The 19,734-nt window shown below is 34.0% G+C and overlaps 1 protein-coding gene across 1 annotated transcript; it reads left to right on the top strand.

Moving 5' to 3' along the window:
- The first annotated feature begins 1,813 nt into the window (after positions 1 to 1,813).
- Positions 1,814 to 19,199, top strand: LOC138936896 (otoferlin). The gene is given in 28 exon segments (XM_070302684.1): positions 1,814 to 1,900; positions 1,903 to 2,079; positions 2,775 to 2,919; positions 3,199 to 3,352; positions 4,350 to 4,518; positions 4,751 to 4,940; positions 5,320 to 5,522; positions 5,797 to 5,974; positions 6,406 to 6,599; positions 6,865 to 7,179; positions 7,804 to 8,136; positions 8,274 to 8,390; positions 9,817 to 9,951; positions 10,216 to 10,377; positions 10,578 to 10,850; positions 11,356 to 11,572; positions 11,887 to 12,113; positions 12,772 to 12,837; positions 12,889 to 13,023; positions 13,177 to 13,321; positions 13,693 to 13,822; positions 14,550 to 14,884; positions 15,555 to 15,685; positions 16,747 to 16,934; positions 17,277 to 17,512; positions 17,955 to 18,127; positions 18,256 to 18,356; positions 19,019 to 19,199. Coding segments are annotated over 28 exon segments (5,097 nt in total).
- The last annotated feature ends 535 nt before the right edge of the window (positions 19,200 to 19,734 follow it).

Here is a 19,734-nt window from a genome sequence, read left to right as displayed (position 1 = left end):
AAGCAGTGGTATCAACGCAGAGTACTAGTTTAGTCGCAAGTTATGAGAGAGCATAGTTGGAAAGGCAGTACAGCTGTGTTAGTATTATGTTATATAATAAATTAATTATTTTCCAAATTTAAATTTGTAACAGAATGAGAAAAACTTTTTGTTGTGGAAAGTTTTTCAAATTCAAAAAAATATAAAATAGTATTGAGAAATTACTAAATCTAAAATTACTAAATCTACTAAAAATAAATTACTAAAATTACTAAAAATTACTAAATTACTAAATCTAAAAAATCTACAACTTTTATTCGGAAATTAATAATATATAATAATTTGAAAAGGCTTGCTCTAATTTCTGTAAAAAATGTTCACACTAGATTATTAAACTGATTATACATTGGATATCTAAATTTTAATTATGCGTCAATATTTTCAATTACGACTGCGCTTCGATTGCTGTCAGCACGAAAATAAGTACTTTGGCAGGCGAGGCCTGTATTTACCCGCACTGACACGAAATTGACGTGTGAAGCACACACTTGTGCTTGACAGGGTAGTCTTCGATAAGTATGACACAAAGTCGAGACAGGAACCATTATTCGAATATATGCGCCGTTTCCATTTATGGAAAAATCATTAAAGAGTAGAACATATGTCATTTAGTTTGATTCCCATTCAAAGAGATACTTGAAGAAATTTTTTTTCCCCAACATATATCTCTCACAATCGATAAAAAAAATATGTAACTTATTACTCCAGGCTGTCTTATTTAAAATAGAAGCAATGAAAAAATGTGATAAATAAATTTTGTACATATCCCTGTTTTATTTGTTACGTGACAGTTAAAAATTAAAATAAAAATGAACTGTAAAAGATAATCAAAAACGTTTTACTATAAAAAATAAATATAAATGCGACGGTTTATGCAGAAGCTGCAATCTGATTGCAGACATGCATATGAAAAACCTACTCCACGGCGTAAGATTCGAAGAATAAAGAGTGTGAAATATCGCGTCATATTACAATAATTTTAGGATTTATTACAGATTACAATAATTTTAAGTAAAAGAATTTCTGTACATATCTAACTTTATATTTCAATATTCAGATAAAAAATTCATACAACAAGAATTATCTAAAAAAAATTAGTTTTTGTATATCAAAAATCTTTATAAAAATTAAATTGTATAATTAATATTTATGGCATTTAATTTTTCCAATAAGTTTACTGAGATTCTTTTACTTGCTGCTATTTGGGATAAGTGGCGAGTAGTGGAACTTTTAGCTGAAACGGAAGGCATCAACAGTAGGTAAAGGTATAAATAGGTTTCGTTCTGTCGATCAAGTACGTTCCTAAGATATCATCAGTTAATATATTTTTGCGTGAATACTAACTGCTGATATACGGATAAATGTCTGCTGATAAGTTATCTTGTTTCTAAATTCCTCATGAGAAAGATGTAAATATGTAAATTTGTGAATTATAATTTCAAGCAAGATATAAAGAAACAGAAGAGACATTCTATGACAACAGAAACAATTATTGTCATTTATATAACAAATGTCCAAATGTAAAAAAAAAAAAAAAAAAAATAAAAAATATTTTGTATTATATTAAAAAAAATTTAACATATAAAAAAATATATCTTGCTCGCAGTTTGAGAATGGATAGCATTTTAAACAAAATGAATAAAATATCCTTGGAGAAGGAATCTCTCTCCCATAAAGGAAGATAGAAAACTTTAAAATCTTGGATATACCTGCGAAAACGTAGTATTTCGTATTACGCCTGCCAAGGTATAAATTCCTAGTCGTCGTGTTTCGAATGCATACTGAAACAAACAAACGGCAATTTAAACAAATGCGAATAACATTTGGCGCGTGGCCAATATCAGCGATCGATTTTGCGGGCCGTGCGCGATGCCTTTCAAGAAATTCAGGTCAAAGTTCTCCATTTACCAAGTTTGCGTAACTATACTCGAAGCGAAGCACCTGCCGCAAAATGCGAATCCACTGGTTGTCGTTAAAGTCGGGAATCGCAAAAGAAGAACGGTGGTACGCGAGAGAACCGATAATCCTGTTTATAACGAGGTAAAGTTATCCAATCTGTCGATAATCTATATAATGATTGATATAAAATATGATACGCGACTCGAAATTACAATGCAATATTGTTCTCTTACGTGTCCTTGAATGATTAAAATTTTCAAATCCACTTCAATTTAATTTGGACAAAACTGATCTTTAGATCTCATGATTGATATAAGATACATTAATTACATATGTTCTTTTGGTATTAAATAGCTGGAGACTTTAATTTTTTTTTAATTTAAAAATTTGAGATTTTATCATTATACAGGGCGAGCCTAAACATTCCTGCCAGACTTTAAGATTTTATAGGAAATTTAATTCTAAACGAAAAATTTTCTATAAACACGAATCGAAAAATGTTACTTAACCTAACTAAAATCCTCTGAAATTACGATTATTTTATACATTTTTAAAAATATCAGAGAAAATATGCGTTTTTTAACAAAAAGTACCGAAACAAAAGTTGTAGAGAATTAAATTATCTTACAAATAAGATTAAAGTTATTCATGGTCGTACTAATATTATTATATAATGCGCCACTTAAAGCTCTACAACTTTTGCATGAAACATTTTTCACGAAAATGTGTTGTTTCCTCAAAAAACTGCTGATACGGGCGCTCTGTATATTAATACGCGTTTAGAATGCTCTCACATTCTACTTGCGCATTTACTTTATGCTTTTTAAATTATGCAGTACTTCGTATTCGACTTGACGTGTAGTTTGGACAATCTACTAAGCACGAGAATCACGATAGCGGTGTACTTGCGGAACTTCCTTCGGCAACTAAAGTTTCATGGAAGCGTTTCCTTTGAGGTCGCAACAGTATGGGAACAGCCAGGTTACAAACAAGAATTAATTAAGAAATAACAAGGAAAATCTTCGCTTTAGCGCTTGATACGAGAAACAATTTAATTTAAATGGAAGCAATAGTTTAAATTCTTGAAAATGACGAACAATTTAATAATTAAGGAAATTAAAACATAACGATCTTATCGAAAAACTGTAGAGTATTTTGCTTCAGAAATAAAAATGGAAATTAGATTTTAGATGTTTCAAGAAAAGAATGTAACTTTGAACATTTAAAAAAATATTCCTGCAAATATATTCTTGCTTGCAGATCGACAGTACTATCATAAATGGGCCGTATTGACGGACCCAAAAAACTCGTCGGCGGGCCCGAAGGGCTATGTAAAATGCAATATCACTGTGAACGCGAAGGGTGAGAAAGTTAAGGTGCATCCAGAAACAGAAGGTGAAGAGGACATCGAAGGGTAGTTTCTTTTCAATATACAAGGTGTCCTATTTTAAAAGTTCCACCCTTATAACTTTTCAGGATCAACGTTTCAAGGAAAACGACTCGGATAAAAGTTGTAGGGAACAAAGGGGGTTATCTAATAGTGACCTTGGATTTGACATTAAAGGTCATTTTCAAGGTCATTTGAAAGTCAACTTCCGTTTTTTAAATGGAACCCCCTTTTTTTCATTACATATACTTGTAGCTTATCTCGAGAGTTTTCCAAAACACTATAAATATTTTTTTTATTAAGTACTTCCAAAACACTATAAGTATTTTTTTATTAAGTACTTTTTGAGTTATTTTATATTTTAATCTGACATATTTTGATATAAAAAATAAAATATTTCGTAAAATATTCAGTTTTTGATAATCTTATCGTAATACTTTTACGTACAGAATAATGAGACAAATCAATTAGTGCCAAAAACAAATAATTGTTTAAAAAAATACATTGTAAATAATTTTCTTAAAAACAATTATTTTTTATACTAATTGATTTGTCTCAGTATTACGCTAAGATTATCGAAAACTAAATATTTTATGAGATATTTAATTTTTTATATCAAAATATGTCAGATTAAAATATAAAATAACTTAAAAAGTACTTAATAAAAAAATACTTTATTATAATATTTTAAAAAGCTCTCGAGATAAGCTACAAGAATATGAAAATAATGAAAAATAGGGGGTTCCATTTAAAAAACGGAAGTTGACCTTCAAATGACCTTGAAAATGACCTTTAATGTTAAATCCAAGGTCACTATTAGATAGTTCCCTACAACTTTTATTCGACTCGTTTTCCTTCAAACGTTGATCCTGAAAAGTTATGAGGGTGGAACTTTAAAAATGGGACAACCTGTATACGCACATGTATTATATAAACGAATATATATTTTTGACATGTCTATAATTTATATGGATCGGCTTTCTCATCAGAATTTTTGGGGAATATATTTAAATAAATGTGGCAGGAATTTATTGCTGCCTATTGGAAGCGAGAAACTGTCTTTCGGACAACGCGCACGTTATATTTTCATCGTTTATCGCGCTGACGGATTGCCAGACATGAGCAGCTTGTGCAGGAAAAGCGATTTCGAGAACATTAATCCATATGTGCAAATATCGTTCGCCGGAATGAAAGTACGTTAGAATTAATTACTCGACTTTTCGATCACGGAGATGTAAAAGATCGCAAGCTCTCTGCAAGAATAATATTTAACATATGTGTGTGTGTGTGTGTGTGTGTGTGTGTGTGTGTGTGTGTGTGTGTGTTGGTGTGTCATATAATGTTACTATTATCACAACCATAAAAATCTGTTTAGGGTGAATAATGTTGTTTTTCGATCGAATTAAAATATAATGTTTCTATCAGGGATCGACAAGCGAAGAGTGGCAAACCTACTCTCCAAGATTCCACGAGGTCATCATTTTCAAAGAAATGTTTCCTGTTCTCTGCCACCGTGTACGAATCACTATAAAGCATCGTATCGACAGTTGTCGGACGTGCGTCGTAGCATTTCATATCCTGGACATGGCAAAGATTTCGAATTCCGGAGAGTACGGTGAGAGATTGCCAGATATATAATTCATTGCCGCAAAAATACACGGAATATTTCGGCGCATCTTATTTTTGCCAAACGGACGATTGATTTCGGATAAAAAGTAATTCTGACATAAATATGCATATCATTTCTATCTCTTTTACGCTACATTCTTGCATCGATTTCGACAAATTATTCGTACGATAAATCTGCTAAATTTTCTTATAATACTATAGCGTCATGTCCGGATAAATGGATTTCTTTCAACCAATCCTGATCTAATTAAAGATCGGAGAGGTGTATACAAAGTTAGAGCCGGGAAGTAATAACGTAAGAGCTCGACGAGCGAGCAAACGTGCGACATATTGATTGCGAAAGGTAAAGTTTGGTTTTCCAACAGGATTCCTGCCAACATACGGACCTTCCTTTATCCACTTTTACGGATCCGGCTCAATGGAGAAGAACGGTTGTTCGGGCAGATGCTTGACGGAAATGCCTTTGTATCGCGGGAGGGTGCTTGTGTCGTTGAAAACTGAAATGGATGACCCAGAAGCGTCCCCGGGAATCCGGGTTGAGACACTTTCGGCATTTCCCATTATCGAGGTGATCCAATTCGTTGCTATTCTTTGTTTTCGCTATTATTGTTTTATAGTTGAAAGATTATATTAATTTGTATAATTTAAAAAAAAAAACAATATATCTTAATAAATATTTGTCTTGTCAAAAATTATACTTGAAGAATTTACAGTTGAAACAATTAAAACAAGAAATATTTATACGTAATTTATGAAGTAACTTTTTTTTCATTTTACGATTATTATTATTATTTACGATTTTATTATTGTGATATAAGCTCATAGAAAATTGTGGGATCTAGAAAAGCCTATGGTCGACCGAGGAATATCTTCTGGTTGGCGTGCTTTATGACGTATGCATGATAGATCGTTCCCGATTCGGATCGAAATTGATCAGCTTCGAATTGAGTCTAGGAAACGCGGGCAATCGACAGTTTCCGCATAGCCAATGCGCTGAGAGCGATAACGACGGCCAATCAGGTGCCACATAAACTTTTATTCCCATATTGTGGCCGTATCTATCTAACTTTCTAAATCTAATCTTAAGAAGTTTCTTTTGCGCTAAACGTGATAATATAAAAAAAAAAAAAAATTACGGAGACAAAAGTTTCGAGACAATTCGCTTCAAATATCTTTCTTTTATTTCTCGCAATTATGGAGTAGCCGAGACTATCGATTGATTTCAACAGTGATGGGACTCTCGGCAACAGAAAAAGAAATGACTGTTTCGAAACTTCGTGATATTTTTTTCATTTTGAGACGAGGCTCTTGAAAACATTGTCAAATCGAACTACTTGTCAAATGAGACGTGTTACTGTCGAAGTCACGCGAGAATCTTCGGAAGCCATATTTAGCGCTGAACGCGCGACGAAAATATACTCGTCGTCTCTCTCTATTTTCGACTTTGGCAGAAAACGAGCTGCTAAAAAAGCGCCCGAACTTCGAGAGCCAATCAGTTCCGCGAGCCACTGGCACCTTGGACGGAAGATATAATTATGTACCCTTGGGTTCTAGAAAGCCTTGCTTGTACGTAAAATCTTGGTGGCCAAATTTGGAGTGGCGAATGTACAATAGCAATAATCTCCGATACATCGTCGAATTTTTGGTTTGTTGTAGACGTCATTTTTCGTTAAAAATACATTTTTAAATATTTAATTTCTATTTAGTTTCTAATGAAAAGAGATAGACGTTATTTTGAAATCGGACTGTTAAAATTATGCTACGTCAATTTATTTGCGAGGGAGAATAAAGTCGTTTAGTTGCGTGGAATAATAATCAAACTTGCTTGTATCTTAAAATATCGTGGAATTTTTCGAGAATGCTGTTTCTGTGAATCAAGTATCTTAAAAATTTCTTTAATCCGATCCCAGGAAATAAGACTAGAGAAATTAGAGGCTCTCGCGATTACGCAGAATCCGACAGCTTTCGAGATTTACAACGAGACGATTCGCGCGTTGAAAGCTCACTGTAAACGATACCTATATGTATTGAATACCGGCAAGTATGAAAAGAAAGGTGGAACTACGAAACTCGATCGCCATCGCGCCAGCTTGTGTCTCAAAAGTGTCGAGAATATTCTCGAGAGGATCAAGATCAACGGCGAGCTACCCAACAACAATTACATGAGAATCGCCATGATTCACGCGTACCAATATTTGAAAAAATTGCGGAAACTATCCGAAGATGTGAGTCAGGCAATATGCGTGTCGAGAAAAAGCAGAAGATATTTGAAATTCAGACATTTTTGTCTGAATTTTCGCAGATCTGGGTGTTCGAAAGAATTTTCAAACGATCTGTTTCTATTGATCGTTTTTCTGAAACTTTAAAAGAATTTGTCTGAAAATTGATGTGTATCTGAAAATACAGACAGTGTGTCTGCAAAAAAGCTGTAGACACTGAAGTTTCAGTCGATCTTTTTTATAGTGTATCTATGAACAATTTAATACACCAGCAATCAATGATAATTTTTTTAAATAAATCTTTTGAAAAAAACTGAGCCAATTATCTCCTCGGTAAGAATAGTAAATCGCAATTTTTTTAATAGCATTTTTCCGACATTATCTTCATGATTCAGGATTATCAAAATTTGAAGTGTGTGTAAAAATTCAGACAGTGCATTTGTAAAAAAGCTGCAGAGATTTTGTCTGAAGTTCCAACTTCTTTTTTTTTTTGCAGTATAAAATAGACATTTTTAAAAGAAACATTTTCTTTAAAATAAATACGATATAAGAATGATGAGCGATTTAAAATTTTCTCTGTGTACCATAATTTTGATATCAAATGACATTTTAATATCCTTGTTTAATTAGCCTCAGCACAATCTGCCAGACGTCTTTGTATGGATGATCGCTGGTTCGAAGCGAGTCGCTTACTCGCGATTGTCCGCAGAAGAGATCGTTCATTCCGAGGAAGCTACCGAAGCGGGAGTAAAGTGCGGCCGACGAGTCAGCCTCTTTCCCGGAAGTCCGGACGACGAGGATGAGACCGTCGAGTATAGTGCCTGTAAAATCGAAGTCTTCCTGTGGCTCGGTAACGCTAAGTACGCCGCCGCGTGTTGGAGCGCGATTCCGCCTGGATACGAGATCGATCACGGCGCGAACGTCAATACTTTCCCGAAGTATATCGAGTACAATCGATCCTCGGTAAGAAAACGATGCGATGAATCTCGAGGCAGCTGCGCGGTTCATCAAATATCACACGCTGAATGTAGATAAGAATTTGATTGTGTCCGCGTTGTTATATACACAATTTGATATTACAAGGATAAACTTTTATACAGACGTTCCAGTTGCGAGCTCATATACTTCAAGGTCGCTTCGATCCTGGGATGGACGCTTCCGGTTTGATGGACTCCTTCGTACGCGTCACTTTTCAGGGATACACAGCTTCCACGCGAGTGAGTTACGCGAAGTTTTGACAGTAAATGATACACACGTATTTAATACGCGCACGAATTTTTCTTTCTTTCGGTTTTTCTTTGGAGTACAATTCGTTCACACACTCGTTATTTCGATAATTCTATTTCGCGTAGCGCTCGTGCCGGCAATACCAGTAGTTACGGTCATGATACCGTGAAATTTCTGCGGTGCATATTCCTATGACATTTCACTCGAAACGCACGAGTACGAAACGAGTGATGTAATATGAGCATGATTAATGTTGCGCATGCAACACATATATACGTTCAAACGAAGATGTCATTCTGGTAGCGATGTGCATTTCTGCGTTTTCATGCTGCGTATACATTATGTATATACAGGGTGTCCTAGACCACCCGTATATCCCTTTTCTTTCAAAAACTAAGCATTTTAGAGAAAAACGTTTTCAAAAATTGTATGGTTTTGAGGGGAACATAAGATGGTGTCATTGGTTTGACCTTGGATGGCATCATTAAGGTCAAGTCAAGGACACCTTTGATTTCTTAAATGGAACCCCCTATTTTTCATTACATATTCTTGTAGCTTACCTCGAAAGCTTTCCAAAACACTATAATAAAGTATTTTTTCGTTAAGTACTTTTTGAGTTATTTTATATTTTATAATCTGACATATTTTTAAAATTAAATAAAATAAAATATTTCGTAAAATATTCAGTTTTCAGTAATCTTACCGTAATACTTTTATGTACAGAATAATGAGACAAATCAATTAGTGCAAAAAAAAAAAAAATAATAATAATTTTAAAAAATACATTGTAAATAATTTTCTTAAAAACAATTATTTTTTTATACTAATTGATTTGTCTCGTTATTCTGTACATAAAAGTATTACGATAAGATTATCGAAAACTAAATGTTTTACAAGATATTTTTTTTTTTTTTATCAAAATATGTCAGATTAAATTATAAAATAACTCAAAAAGTACTTTATGAAAAAATACTTTATTATAGTGTTTTGGAAAGCTCTCGACACAAGCTATAAGAATGTACAATAAAAAATGGGGGGTTCTATTTAAGAAATTAAAGGTGTCCTTGACTTGACTTTAACGATGCCATTCAAGGTCAAACCAATAACACCATCTTATGTTCCCCTCCAAACCATACAATTTTTGTTCAAAATGTTTTTCTCTAAAATGCCTAGTTTCTGAAAGAAAAGAGGTGTACGGGTAGTCTAGGACACCCTGTATACTTATGTAAATAAGTGATACTTTACTTAATTTATTAAATTTATAGTTTGTATTAAAAAAATAAGATGCTGAGTTTACATAACACGTTATATTTCTTTCTTCGGATAAATATATCTATCCTTAATTAACGGTAAAAGATGAATTAACAAATTAATAAATTTAAGAAAATAGCGATATAACTACTGATATACTTGCAGGTGATAAGGCAAAGTTTAGATCCCTTCTGGGATCAGACGTTAATTTTTCCCCCAATTATTCTGCATGGTACTAAAGAATACATTAAATCGGCACCACCCGAAGTTGTCCTGCAGGTTTTCGATCAGGATTTATGCGTAAGAGAAATCGAATTCTCTAATATATACAATATATATTTTTTTAAATAAGAAGAAAAGGATCTATGACAGGCGCGCGTTGAAAAAACAAAAATGCAGCAGAAAAATAGTTGAAACTACATTCTGTTATTTATAATATATCTAAATTTATTTTTGTTTCTCTTGAAGCGAAAACTAAAAAAGTTTTGAAGCTATTTTTTCAACATTTACATATTATATAAAATACATATAAAATATATATTGTACAAAAAACGTAATGCACAGGGTACGAAGGAGTTCTGTGGAAAATGTATCGCGGTGCCATTAGCGAAACTCGCAGTGGAAACTTATTCGCCGCCCGATTTCCCACCGAAATTACAATGGTACAAATTTCAATCGCGAAAAGATTGTACCGGTTCGGCCCTCGCCGCTTTCGAGTTGATAGAAGTAAGTCATATCGATTTTTTTTCTCGTGATAAATATTGTATACGCGGTATCCCATATTGCTATTGCCTCTGCCTTTCCTTTCTTTGTTGCGATATATTGTTATTTGATGTTCCTTACTTTTACTTTTCGACTTTAAGATAATACAAAAATATCATATTGACATGCACAATGTCCAAATGTATGCGTGTACCATTTCGCAGATGGAAAACAAGGAGATGTTAGACACCGTTCCGTTGAACACGCCGGTGGAGGATAAGATTTACAGCATCCCGCCGGATATCAGGCCGAAAATGGCGAGCTACAGGCTCGAGGTGATCTTTTGGGGTGTTCGCGACATGAGGAAGATAAATTATATACCGGTGCGCAGACCGAGAATCGTAGTGGAATGTGCTGGCATCCACGTCAAGTCAGAAGTGATGAAGAACGCAAAGAGATTCAGCAACTTTGAGGAACCGCATATTATAATCGAACTGGTAATATCTCGAAAATATTTGATGAAAGCTGCCTACAAAAAAGTGCTGTAAAAATTTTTCTAAAAATTTGAACACATTCTTGTTCGGATTTTTTTTTTTTTTTTTTATCTAGATGTCTGAGAGAAATTTCAGACAATCTTTCTTAATCGATTTTCTGAAACTTCGGAAGATAAATTTGTCCGTAAATTGAAGCGTGTCTGAAAATTCAGACGGTGTATCTGCAAAGAAGCTGCGTACATTTTGAACTTTCAGTCAATTTTTTTTAATGATGTATCTATTTAATATACGCAGCAATTTAATATACGAGCAATCAATAATAATTTTTTGATAAATTTTTCGAAAAAGTTGAACTTTAATAATCTCCTCGGTAAAAATAGCAAATCGCTACTTTTTTTTAATAGCAATTTTCCGACGTTATCTCGATGATTTAGGTGATTATCAAAATCTGATTAAATAAATCCGTGCAAGAGCGGGAAAACCGTTCTAAAAAGCATTAATCATCTAGGAAATACCGGAGCTCGATATTTATTATCCGAGCATCGCTATAAAGGCTTACGATTCCCGCGGATTCGGCTGCTTCAAATATGCAGGGATCTGTATCATACCCAACATTCACGTGTTTCTGGAGCAATTAATAACCGTGGAGGATTACGATGCGCGGATATACGAGTCGACATTTGCGCAAAAATTCCGGCTAGCGGAACGACAGACGGCAATTATATGTCAGTATATATTTATTATTTACGTATTATAAATTTTTAACTCAAAATTGGAGGAAAAGAAGAGCAAATCCATTTTCTTATTGAATTTTAAATACTATGCAAAACTGAAAGATAAAAGTTAAAATTTAAGAAAAATACATTATCATTTTTTTTCTCCATCACGTTTCTTATTAATTTTATTATTATATTATCATTCACGTGGGCGCATATCGTTACAAATGTTTCTTATGTTATTTTCTTTTTTATATTATATATTCTCCAAGCATGTATGTCTTTTATACATAATATTTATTTTATTTTATTTTTGAGTTTAGTACCCTTACCAATCGATTATAGTCCTTCGAAGGAGGAGAGCAAGGGTCTTATTGCATATAAGAGAATGGCTGGAACGGACGTCCACTCTAAGCTGAAGAGGCTGTTTGTAATTATAAAGGGGATATTAAAATTCAAATTCTTTACTAAGAGAAAAAAAGTGGAAATTTACGGAGATAACGGTGACGAGACTCTCGATTGGTGGAGTAAATATTTTGCTTCCATTCAGGTATGTAGATTAGGGAACTGGTTCAGATAAAAAGAGATTACTAAAATTATAAATCATTATTTTTTAAAGAATTTATTATTACAGATAAAAAAGATTGATTATTGTTTGAATCCTTAAAAAACTTATGCTTAGAGATTCCCTATTTAAAAATTTTCGATATTAGAAAAATTTAATAGCCTGGATATTAAACTGTTTAGATGCTTAATCGCTTGGAGATTTAACGATTTAATTGCTTAGATGTCTCGCTGCTTAGAAGCTTACCAATTTAAAATTGCATAGCTAGTTAAACATTTATCAAGTTAATGCTTGGTAAATTAGATACTTAAAGATGCTGCCTAGCAGCTTAATAATTCTGCTGCGTTTTTATTCTTAAAGTCTTGAATATTTTTTGTATGTCGTATTATAAATTGCAAAAAATTAAATTCTTAGATTTCTAAAATTTCTACATCTATATTCGAGATCGTAATCTCTCGAATCTTCAATTTCCGTAGAATTTCACTGGATTTAGTTTTACTTCTCGTTTCTTTTTTTTATACGTAAATCGCATTGTTAATAAATGAATCGGTTCTAACGATAATGAGGTAGAACATAAATCAGGTAGGGCCACTTGACCGAGACATCCGATAATGCAAATTAGCACGTCACGTTGGATTCGTAGGAAGAGAGAGATAGAGAATTGGGAATGACGAGAACGTTTCGTCGTAAATTCGTGGCAACGTTCAAGGTACCATTTAATAAACTTGCCCAAACGCGATCGTTTAGACACTGAAATCAGATCTATTCCACGGAACTAGAGATGCAGCCGCAATTCGAGGGGTTTCAGGATCGGCTAAGTACTTTTGAGTTGTGGCGCGGAAGAAAAAGCGAGAATCACTATCGTACTGAAGATAATTACGTTGGCAAATTTAAGGTTAATTAATACCGAAAAAAATTATGAATTTGTTGAATGCGATAAATGCGAGTGATAAATATGTGACGTTCAAATCATAGAGATTTATTAAACGTCTCAGGCACATGATTTATGAATTATGTTTAAACGCGAGAGTTTCGTGATTTCTATCAGGGACATATTTCCATATACCGATGGCCGCATCCTGACAAACTTCCATGCAAAACGATAAACGGGAGAGACGCGGCTAATGGCCTGTGCAACGATTATCCGCCTCAAGAGCCTGTTAAGCTGCTCGTTAGACTCTACGTCGTAAAGGGTTAGTTAAACCATGTGCACCGAAAAAAAAGAGAAAGTAAATAAAAGAGAAAATTACTGGATTTCTCGAGAAGAAAATTGGCGTCTATATCACCGCAATATTTATTCTTGAAAATTGGTAGCGAAGTCATGGTAATAAATAAACTTTAAATTTTTCAAGGAATCTGAAATTGTACTCGAGAACGAGCACGTACGTGACTTTATTCTAGCCAGTATTCCCTTTTTTTTATTAACGATATTTGAAGGCTGAAAACATCTTTTTTATTTTACGCGCGAGATTTTTTTCCTAGCACACCTTATATTCTTCTCGACAAAACCAGAGGAGCTCGTCAACTGAGCATCCAACCGAAAGTAAATTTGCTTTTTACGCAGGCATCAACTTACAGCCTAAGGATCCCTTCAGCGGCAAATCTGACCCGTATCTCTGCGTGAAGCTAGGAAAAAATTCCATCAGCGACAGGAAGAATTATATTCCCAATCAATTGAACCCTACGTTCAGCCGGTAAAATCTGCAAAAAAGTCACTCGTAGCTTCTTTTTCGAAGGCGCGTCTAGCAGTACAGTCATTTACCCTTTTTGGGCGTTATCGGGAAATCGAGAATTTTATCGATATCCATCTGTGCATCCGTGCGTATCGGCTTTTTTGCAACTTCCAAACTGCATAATCAGGTTTTTTAGTTACTCTACGTAACAGCGTAACGTAGATGTAGCGATTCTCGTTTGAGTGAGATTACTCTGTCAACAAAAAGAAAAACTCTGTTTTTCCTTTTTAAAGATAAAACGGTTTAAAGATATAAACGGTTGACGAATAAACGATTTCTTAAGAGGATGCCGACCGTCCTGTTTTACCATAATAATTTTATATTAAGCAAATATTGTTACGACCTGACGCAAAAAGCCGGTAAAAAAAGGAGTTATTATTGAGTAAAGTCTGATCAATCAGCGCCAACCTTTAGCCAGGCGCACGTTGGTGAGCCGCGCGCCGTGAAGTGAGCCGCAACTATCAGGCGCGCGACTCACCGACGTACGTCCGGCTAAAGATCGGCGCTGATTGGCCAGACTTTACTCAATAATAACTCCTTTATTAAGCGTTATAAAAAAGAATGATACAGGACTTTTCGATTCAGTTTGGTCCGCTCTATCTGCATACAAGTATTGTGCCAAATGATTTGGGACACCCTGTATAATACGATAAAAAAAATAACTCAAAAAGCCATTGTTATCCGGCAGCGTGTTCGAGATCGAGGCCAGCTTCCCGCAAGATTATATGTTAGTGATTCAAGTGTGGGACTTTGATGCCGCGACGGCCGATGATCTGATTGGCGAAACGCGAATCGACATCGAGAATCGATTCTACAGCCGGCACCGGGCCCACTGCGGAATCGCGAGCGTTTACAGCACCGTCGGCTACAATGCCTGGAGGGATAGCGAGAGACCGACACAGATTCTGGAACTTCTTTGCAGAAGGAACAATCTACCGTCACCAGAATATGGTGAACGCGAAGTTAAAATTGGCAAGACGATATTTCCCTTTCACCCTGTGATCGAACGCGAAGACGAGATTGGTACGTAATATTTCTTCGTTTAAGGATTACCTAATCCGCAATTATTAAATAATATTACTATATACTATAAAAAATTTTCTACAAATTCGGATACATTTATGTCTGAATTTTCAGATTTGGGTATCTAAAAACAATTTTAGACAATCTGTCTTAATCATCAGAGAGTCGTTTTCCTGAAAATTCAGAACTTGAAATGTGTCTAAAAATTCAGACAGCATTCTATTTGAAAATTTAAACAGCATTCTGTCTGAAAATTCAGATAGCACACTGTCTGAAAATTCAAACAGCATTCTGTCTGAAAATTTAGACAGTGTTCTGTTTGAAATTTTAAACAGTGTGTTTTCAAAAAAGTTGCAAACACTTTGTCTGAAATTTTAGTTTTTGTAGTTCATATTGTGAGACATCGAGAAATACAATATAATTTAAATGTGATTAAGAAAAAATCCTCTTAATTAAAGAAAATCTTCGTTAAAAAATTTTCTGTTATTTTATTTGTTTTCCTTAAAAGAAAAGTTTAAAAAAGAAAATAGTTAAAAAAGCTTCAAGTAAACAAAGATTGCACAGAGATATGTTTAAAATGAAGATAATTTATTTTTACCCGACATGCATGGTTTTTCGATACTAGTGAAAATTAACGAATTACGCTAAGCATTCGATTGTACATTGACAGACAGAGAAGAATGTATGGCTCTGAATGTGCTTCACTCTTGGCAAGATTTTCCTATCTGCGGATGCGCCCTGGTGGTAGAACATGTCGAGAGACGGCCGCTTTTCAACGCTAAAAGGCCCGGTCTCGAGCAAGTAACGTGAATTATGCCAATTCATCGTGAAAAGTAAAACTCCATTCTTCGAGGAAAAAACGTGACTTTCATACAAACGTCCTTATTCTCTCTCTTCGCGAGAGAAAGCTCTCTTTATATCTTAATTACACTGCGAGCTTTTGTCAGGTGAACCATATTCTCCGGATCAGATCAGAAAATTTTTTCTGGTTAACTTGGATTTTCAACATGCAATCTGTAATACATCAACTTTACCCGAGAAAAAAAATGCGATTACAATATTATCCACGTATACCACCAAAATATATGTACATATGTGTATGTAAAGTGTCTATATATAATGTCTGTCCTCATTCCCTATATTTCGGAAACTTTTCAAAATTATGAAAAACCGCGAAATACGTGTTCGATCATTTCAAGGGATACTCTTTTAAAAGGATTGAGGGACTTTTCTTCCTATGAGTGTGCCTCGGGAGATGCCAACTCAAAAATTTCAAATAGAATCTTCCATATTGTAGTTTGAGAGGGCATAAAAAAGAAAATTTTTAGTGCAAACTCAAGGTTAGGTTATTTGATTTTTTTTTTTTTTGTAAAACCAAGGTAATAATATCAAATATGAATTGTTTTTATGGAAAAGACGAACACTTTCATTCGAACTTTTTTTTTAGGATTTTCCAAACGAGAGTAATAATTTTTTGAAAATTAGCTTTTTCGATTTTTGACCTTAAATAACCTTCGAACGAATCAATGTATCAACTTCCAATTTGTGCAAAAAATTTTAAGGTTGACAGGCACTTTTAGAAAAAACGTTTGCTACAAAAGTTTCTTATTTTTTCACGTACAATTCGAATCTGTAATAAAAAATACTATGTTCCCCTAAAAAAATTCAACTTCCGGTCCGGATGGCGTATTTCCGTTCGCGATTTTTGATAAAAGTCATTTATTTTCATTTTAAAAGGAATGTACGGGTGGTCCGGGACACCCTGTATATATATAGGGTGTCCGACAAGTAAGTGACCAAACAAATATATATATATATATATATATATATATATATGTATGTGTATACAAACAACATTTTAGGGCAAACTCGAAATGTGGATCGATATGTTTCGTATCGGACAATTGCCGCCGAAACCGGCGATCAGCATCGCTCTTCCGACACCGGAGGAATATGAAATTCGCGTGATAGTTTGGAATACCGAGGACGTGCCGTTGGTCGAGAGCCAATTTCTTACCGGGGAGAAATGTTCCGACATTTACGTTAAGGGGTATGTCATCGTAAAAATATAAGTCGAGATAATTACGTTTTTCCAAAATTGCACGACGATTCGAAAAACATGATGTAATAGCAAATAAATTTATTTAAATTGATGATGGAACGTCCCAAAATAATATATCATTTTCCTTTATCGCTTCTGACGTTATAAATATAATATATAATAGCGGAGAGTATTATTTAATTTTCAAAACTTTCCAAAAAGTTTCAAAAATTTTTTAAACAACCATTTTTAATTCCAATGCGGATAAAATTGCACAATGTAATCGATCGATCAGATTGCCATTATCGAATTAGAAATTACGTTCGAGATCTACTCTGAATAATTTCTTAGATGGATTCTGTACGAGGATTATCAGAAAACCGACATTCATTACAACTCTCTGACCGGTGAGGGTAACTTTAATTGGAGATTCGTGTTTCGTGTCACGTATTCGAAGGGCGAGAATGCCATGATAGTTCGCAGAAGAATGTCGGTCTTCGCTAAAAACGAGATCGAGGATAAACTGCCCTGTAAGCTTCATTTGCAAGTCTGGGACAGCGATCATTTCTCTTCGGACGATTTTCTAGGTGATTGAAGTTTATCGGTATCTTTCATTAAGAAAATGTTTATTCAAAAAAATTGTCGATACGCGATACAGAACATGCATATATTTTGTACATTTTATATTTTATCTGCCACAATTAAATCTTTAATTACTTTTCAATATACTTTGAATATTGTGTGTATATATATATATATATATGTGTGTGTGTGTGTGTGTGTGTGTGTGTGTGTGTGTGTGTGTGTGTGTGTGTGTGTGTGTGTGTGTGTGTGTGTGTGTAAATTTACAGTTTGCATCAAAATTTAAAGAATTTAAGAATTTAACATTTTTTAATACAGAAAACTTTGAGTTTTCAAAATAAAAAATGTATACTTGGAGAATATATTATCAAGTTTACGATTAATAAATATAATTTACCTGGTGTCCTGTAATCGTTACGCTCTTCTAAATTAATCAACTTGTTGCAGGAGAGTTGACGCTCGACTTGTCGAGAATGCCGCGAGGCAGCTCAAACTCCAAAAACTGTACAATGAAATTACTTGAATCGCAATTGCCAATCGTGAATTTATTTAAAGTTACGCGAACTAAAGCTTGGTGGCCATTTGCTCGCAGTATCGACGGCGGAAAATATATTCAAGCGGTAAAATGCTGTATAATAAGCGAGAACGATTAACGGCAGTTTTTCGTTAAGCAATGAAACACATATATAATTATAAAAATAATTGAAAGAAAGATTAAAACAAGATCACTCAATAATTTTTATTATAGGGTAAAGTGGAGTTGGAAATATCTGTTTTGCGAGCAATGGATGCTGACGATCAACCGGCAGGCAAAGGAAGAGATCCGCCTCAAGATCTTCCCTCTCCAAGGTATATTTTCTTTCAGTCTAATTTTATTATAGCGCACTTTTTTTATTTTAATTTGCAAATGCAAATGCAACAAATTGTGTGCACCGATAAAAGAAAAATTATATATTTCTGGACAAAAATGACTAAGACCTTGCTCTTTAATTGTGTTTAATAATACTCTATTAAGGAGCCTATATTCTGTAACTTTTAACGATGTCGTTACATATCATTGCGCAGCTAAAACGTATCGGAAAACAATTGCGTAATAATATTTAACAACATCATTAAAGGTTACAGAATAGGCCTCTAAATCAGCAAAAAGATGATATAATAACGATATCATTAAGCTCTCACTTTATTTATGTTATGTACAGTTATACTATTAAAAAGAGAAAAAAATGGTCCTTTTTTAAATTTCATAGCATCTATATTATCTAAATATTGTTCTAACAATCTTTCATTTGGATGAAAAAATGATGCTATCATACAATATTTCTCTAATTATTAATTATTAATATATATATTAAATCAACATATATTTTCAGGCGAAAATATATAAAATAAATAATAAATAAAATATACAACAATAGATAATAATATTATTAATATATAAATATATCAATAACATTACTTTATACAATATATAAAATAATTCAGTACATAAAAATATATTAAATTTTCAGGCGACCTGACACCTCCTTCTCTTGGTTTCACAATCCGTGGAGAGCGTGCCGCTTCGTCGTTTGTCGCTATTATAAATGGCGGATAGTATGCTGTTTTGTATGCACGCTATTCGTGCTTCTAGTAGCATGTGGAATTTATGCTTTTCCTGGATATTTTGTTAAACGTCTCTTAGGCGCTTAAATCTTCGATCGCGTACGTATATTTGACAGAATACCGATATATGTTTGAATCTAACAATAAGTTGTGTTTAACAAACTTGCAAAACTTGCATTATTGATCGATGAAAAGATATTTTATTTCTCTCTATATATTCTTTAATCATCTTTCCATAAATGTGTATTTTGATCTCGCTTTCTTGTATTCCTCCTTCCCTTCCCTTTCCCGCGCGTTACATTCGATTCTTTTTATCTAGCTTTAGCGAACAGCCGGTTTTACTCATCTCCGAAATGTGTTTAATCTTGGTCAATATATCTTCCCCTGTGTCTCCCCCTTCTCTACCTTTCCCAGCGCATTGCAACGTGACGAGAAATTGCCGTTGCCATGTTGGTACGAGCTTTCACTCAAAGGAATAAAATTAATAGTAAATGTGTGTGTGTGTGTGTGTGTGTTACGTCGCTCTCTTCCCTCATCCCTTATTCGCTACAAATAACTATAAACGATACAATTTATAATTACCTGTCAGTAGCGAAAACGTAGCAGTCAGGCTTGCAGTCAG

This window comes from Polyergus mexicanus, unplaced genomic scaffold, assembly GCF_030449975.1.
Source record: "Polyergus mexicanus isolate NDT 795.1 unplaced genomic scaffold, iyPolMexi1.0 SCAF_10, whole genome shotgun sequence".
NCBI classification, from domain to species: Eukaryota; Metazoa; Arthropoda; class Insecta; order Hymenoptera; family Formicidae; genus Polyergus; species Polyergus mexicanus.
This window is presented reverse-complemented; position numbering and strand designations above follow the sequence as displayed.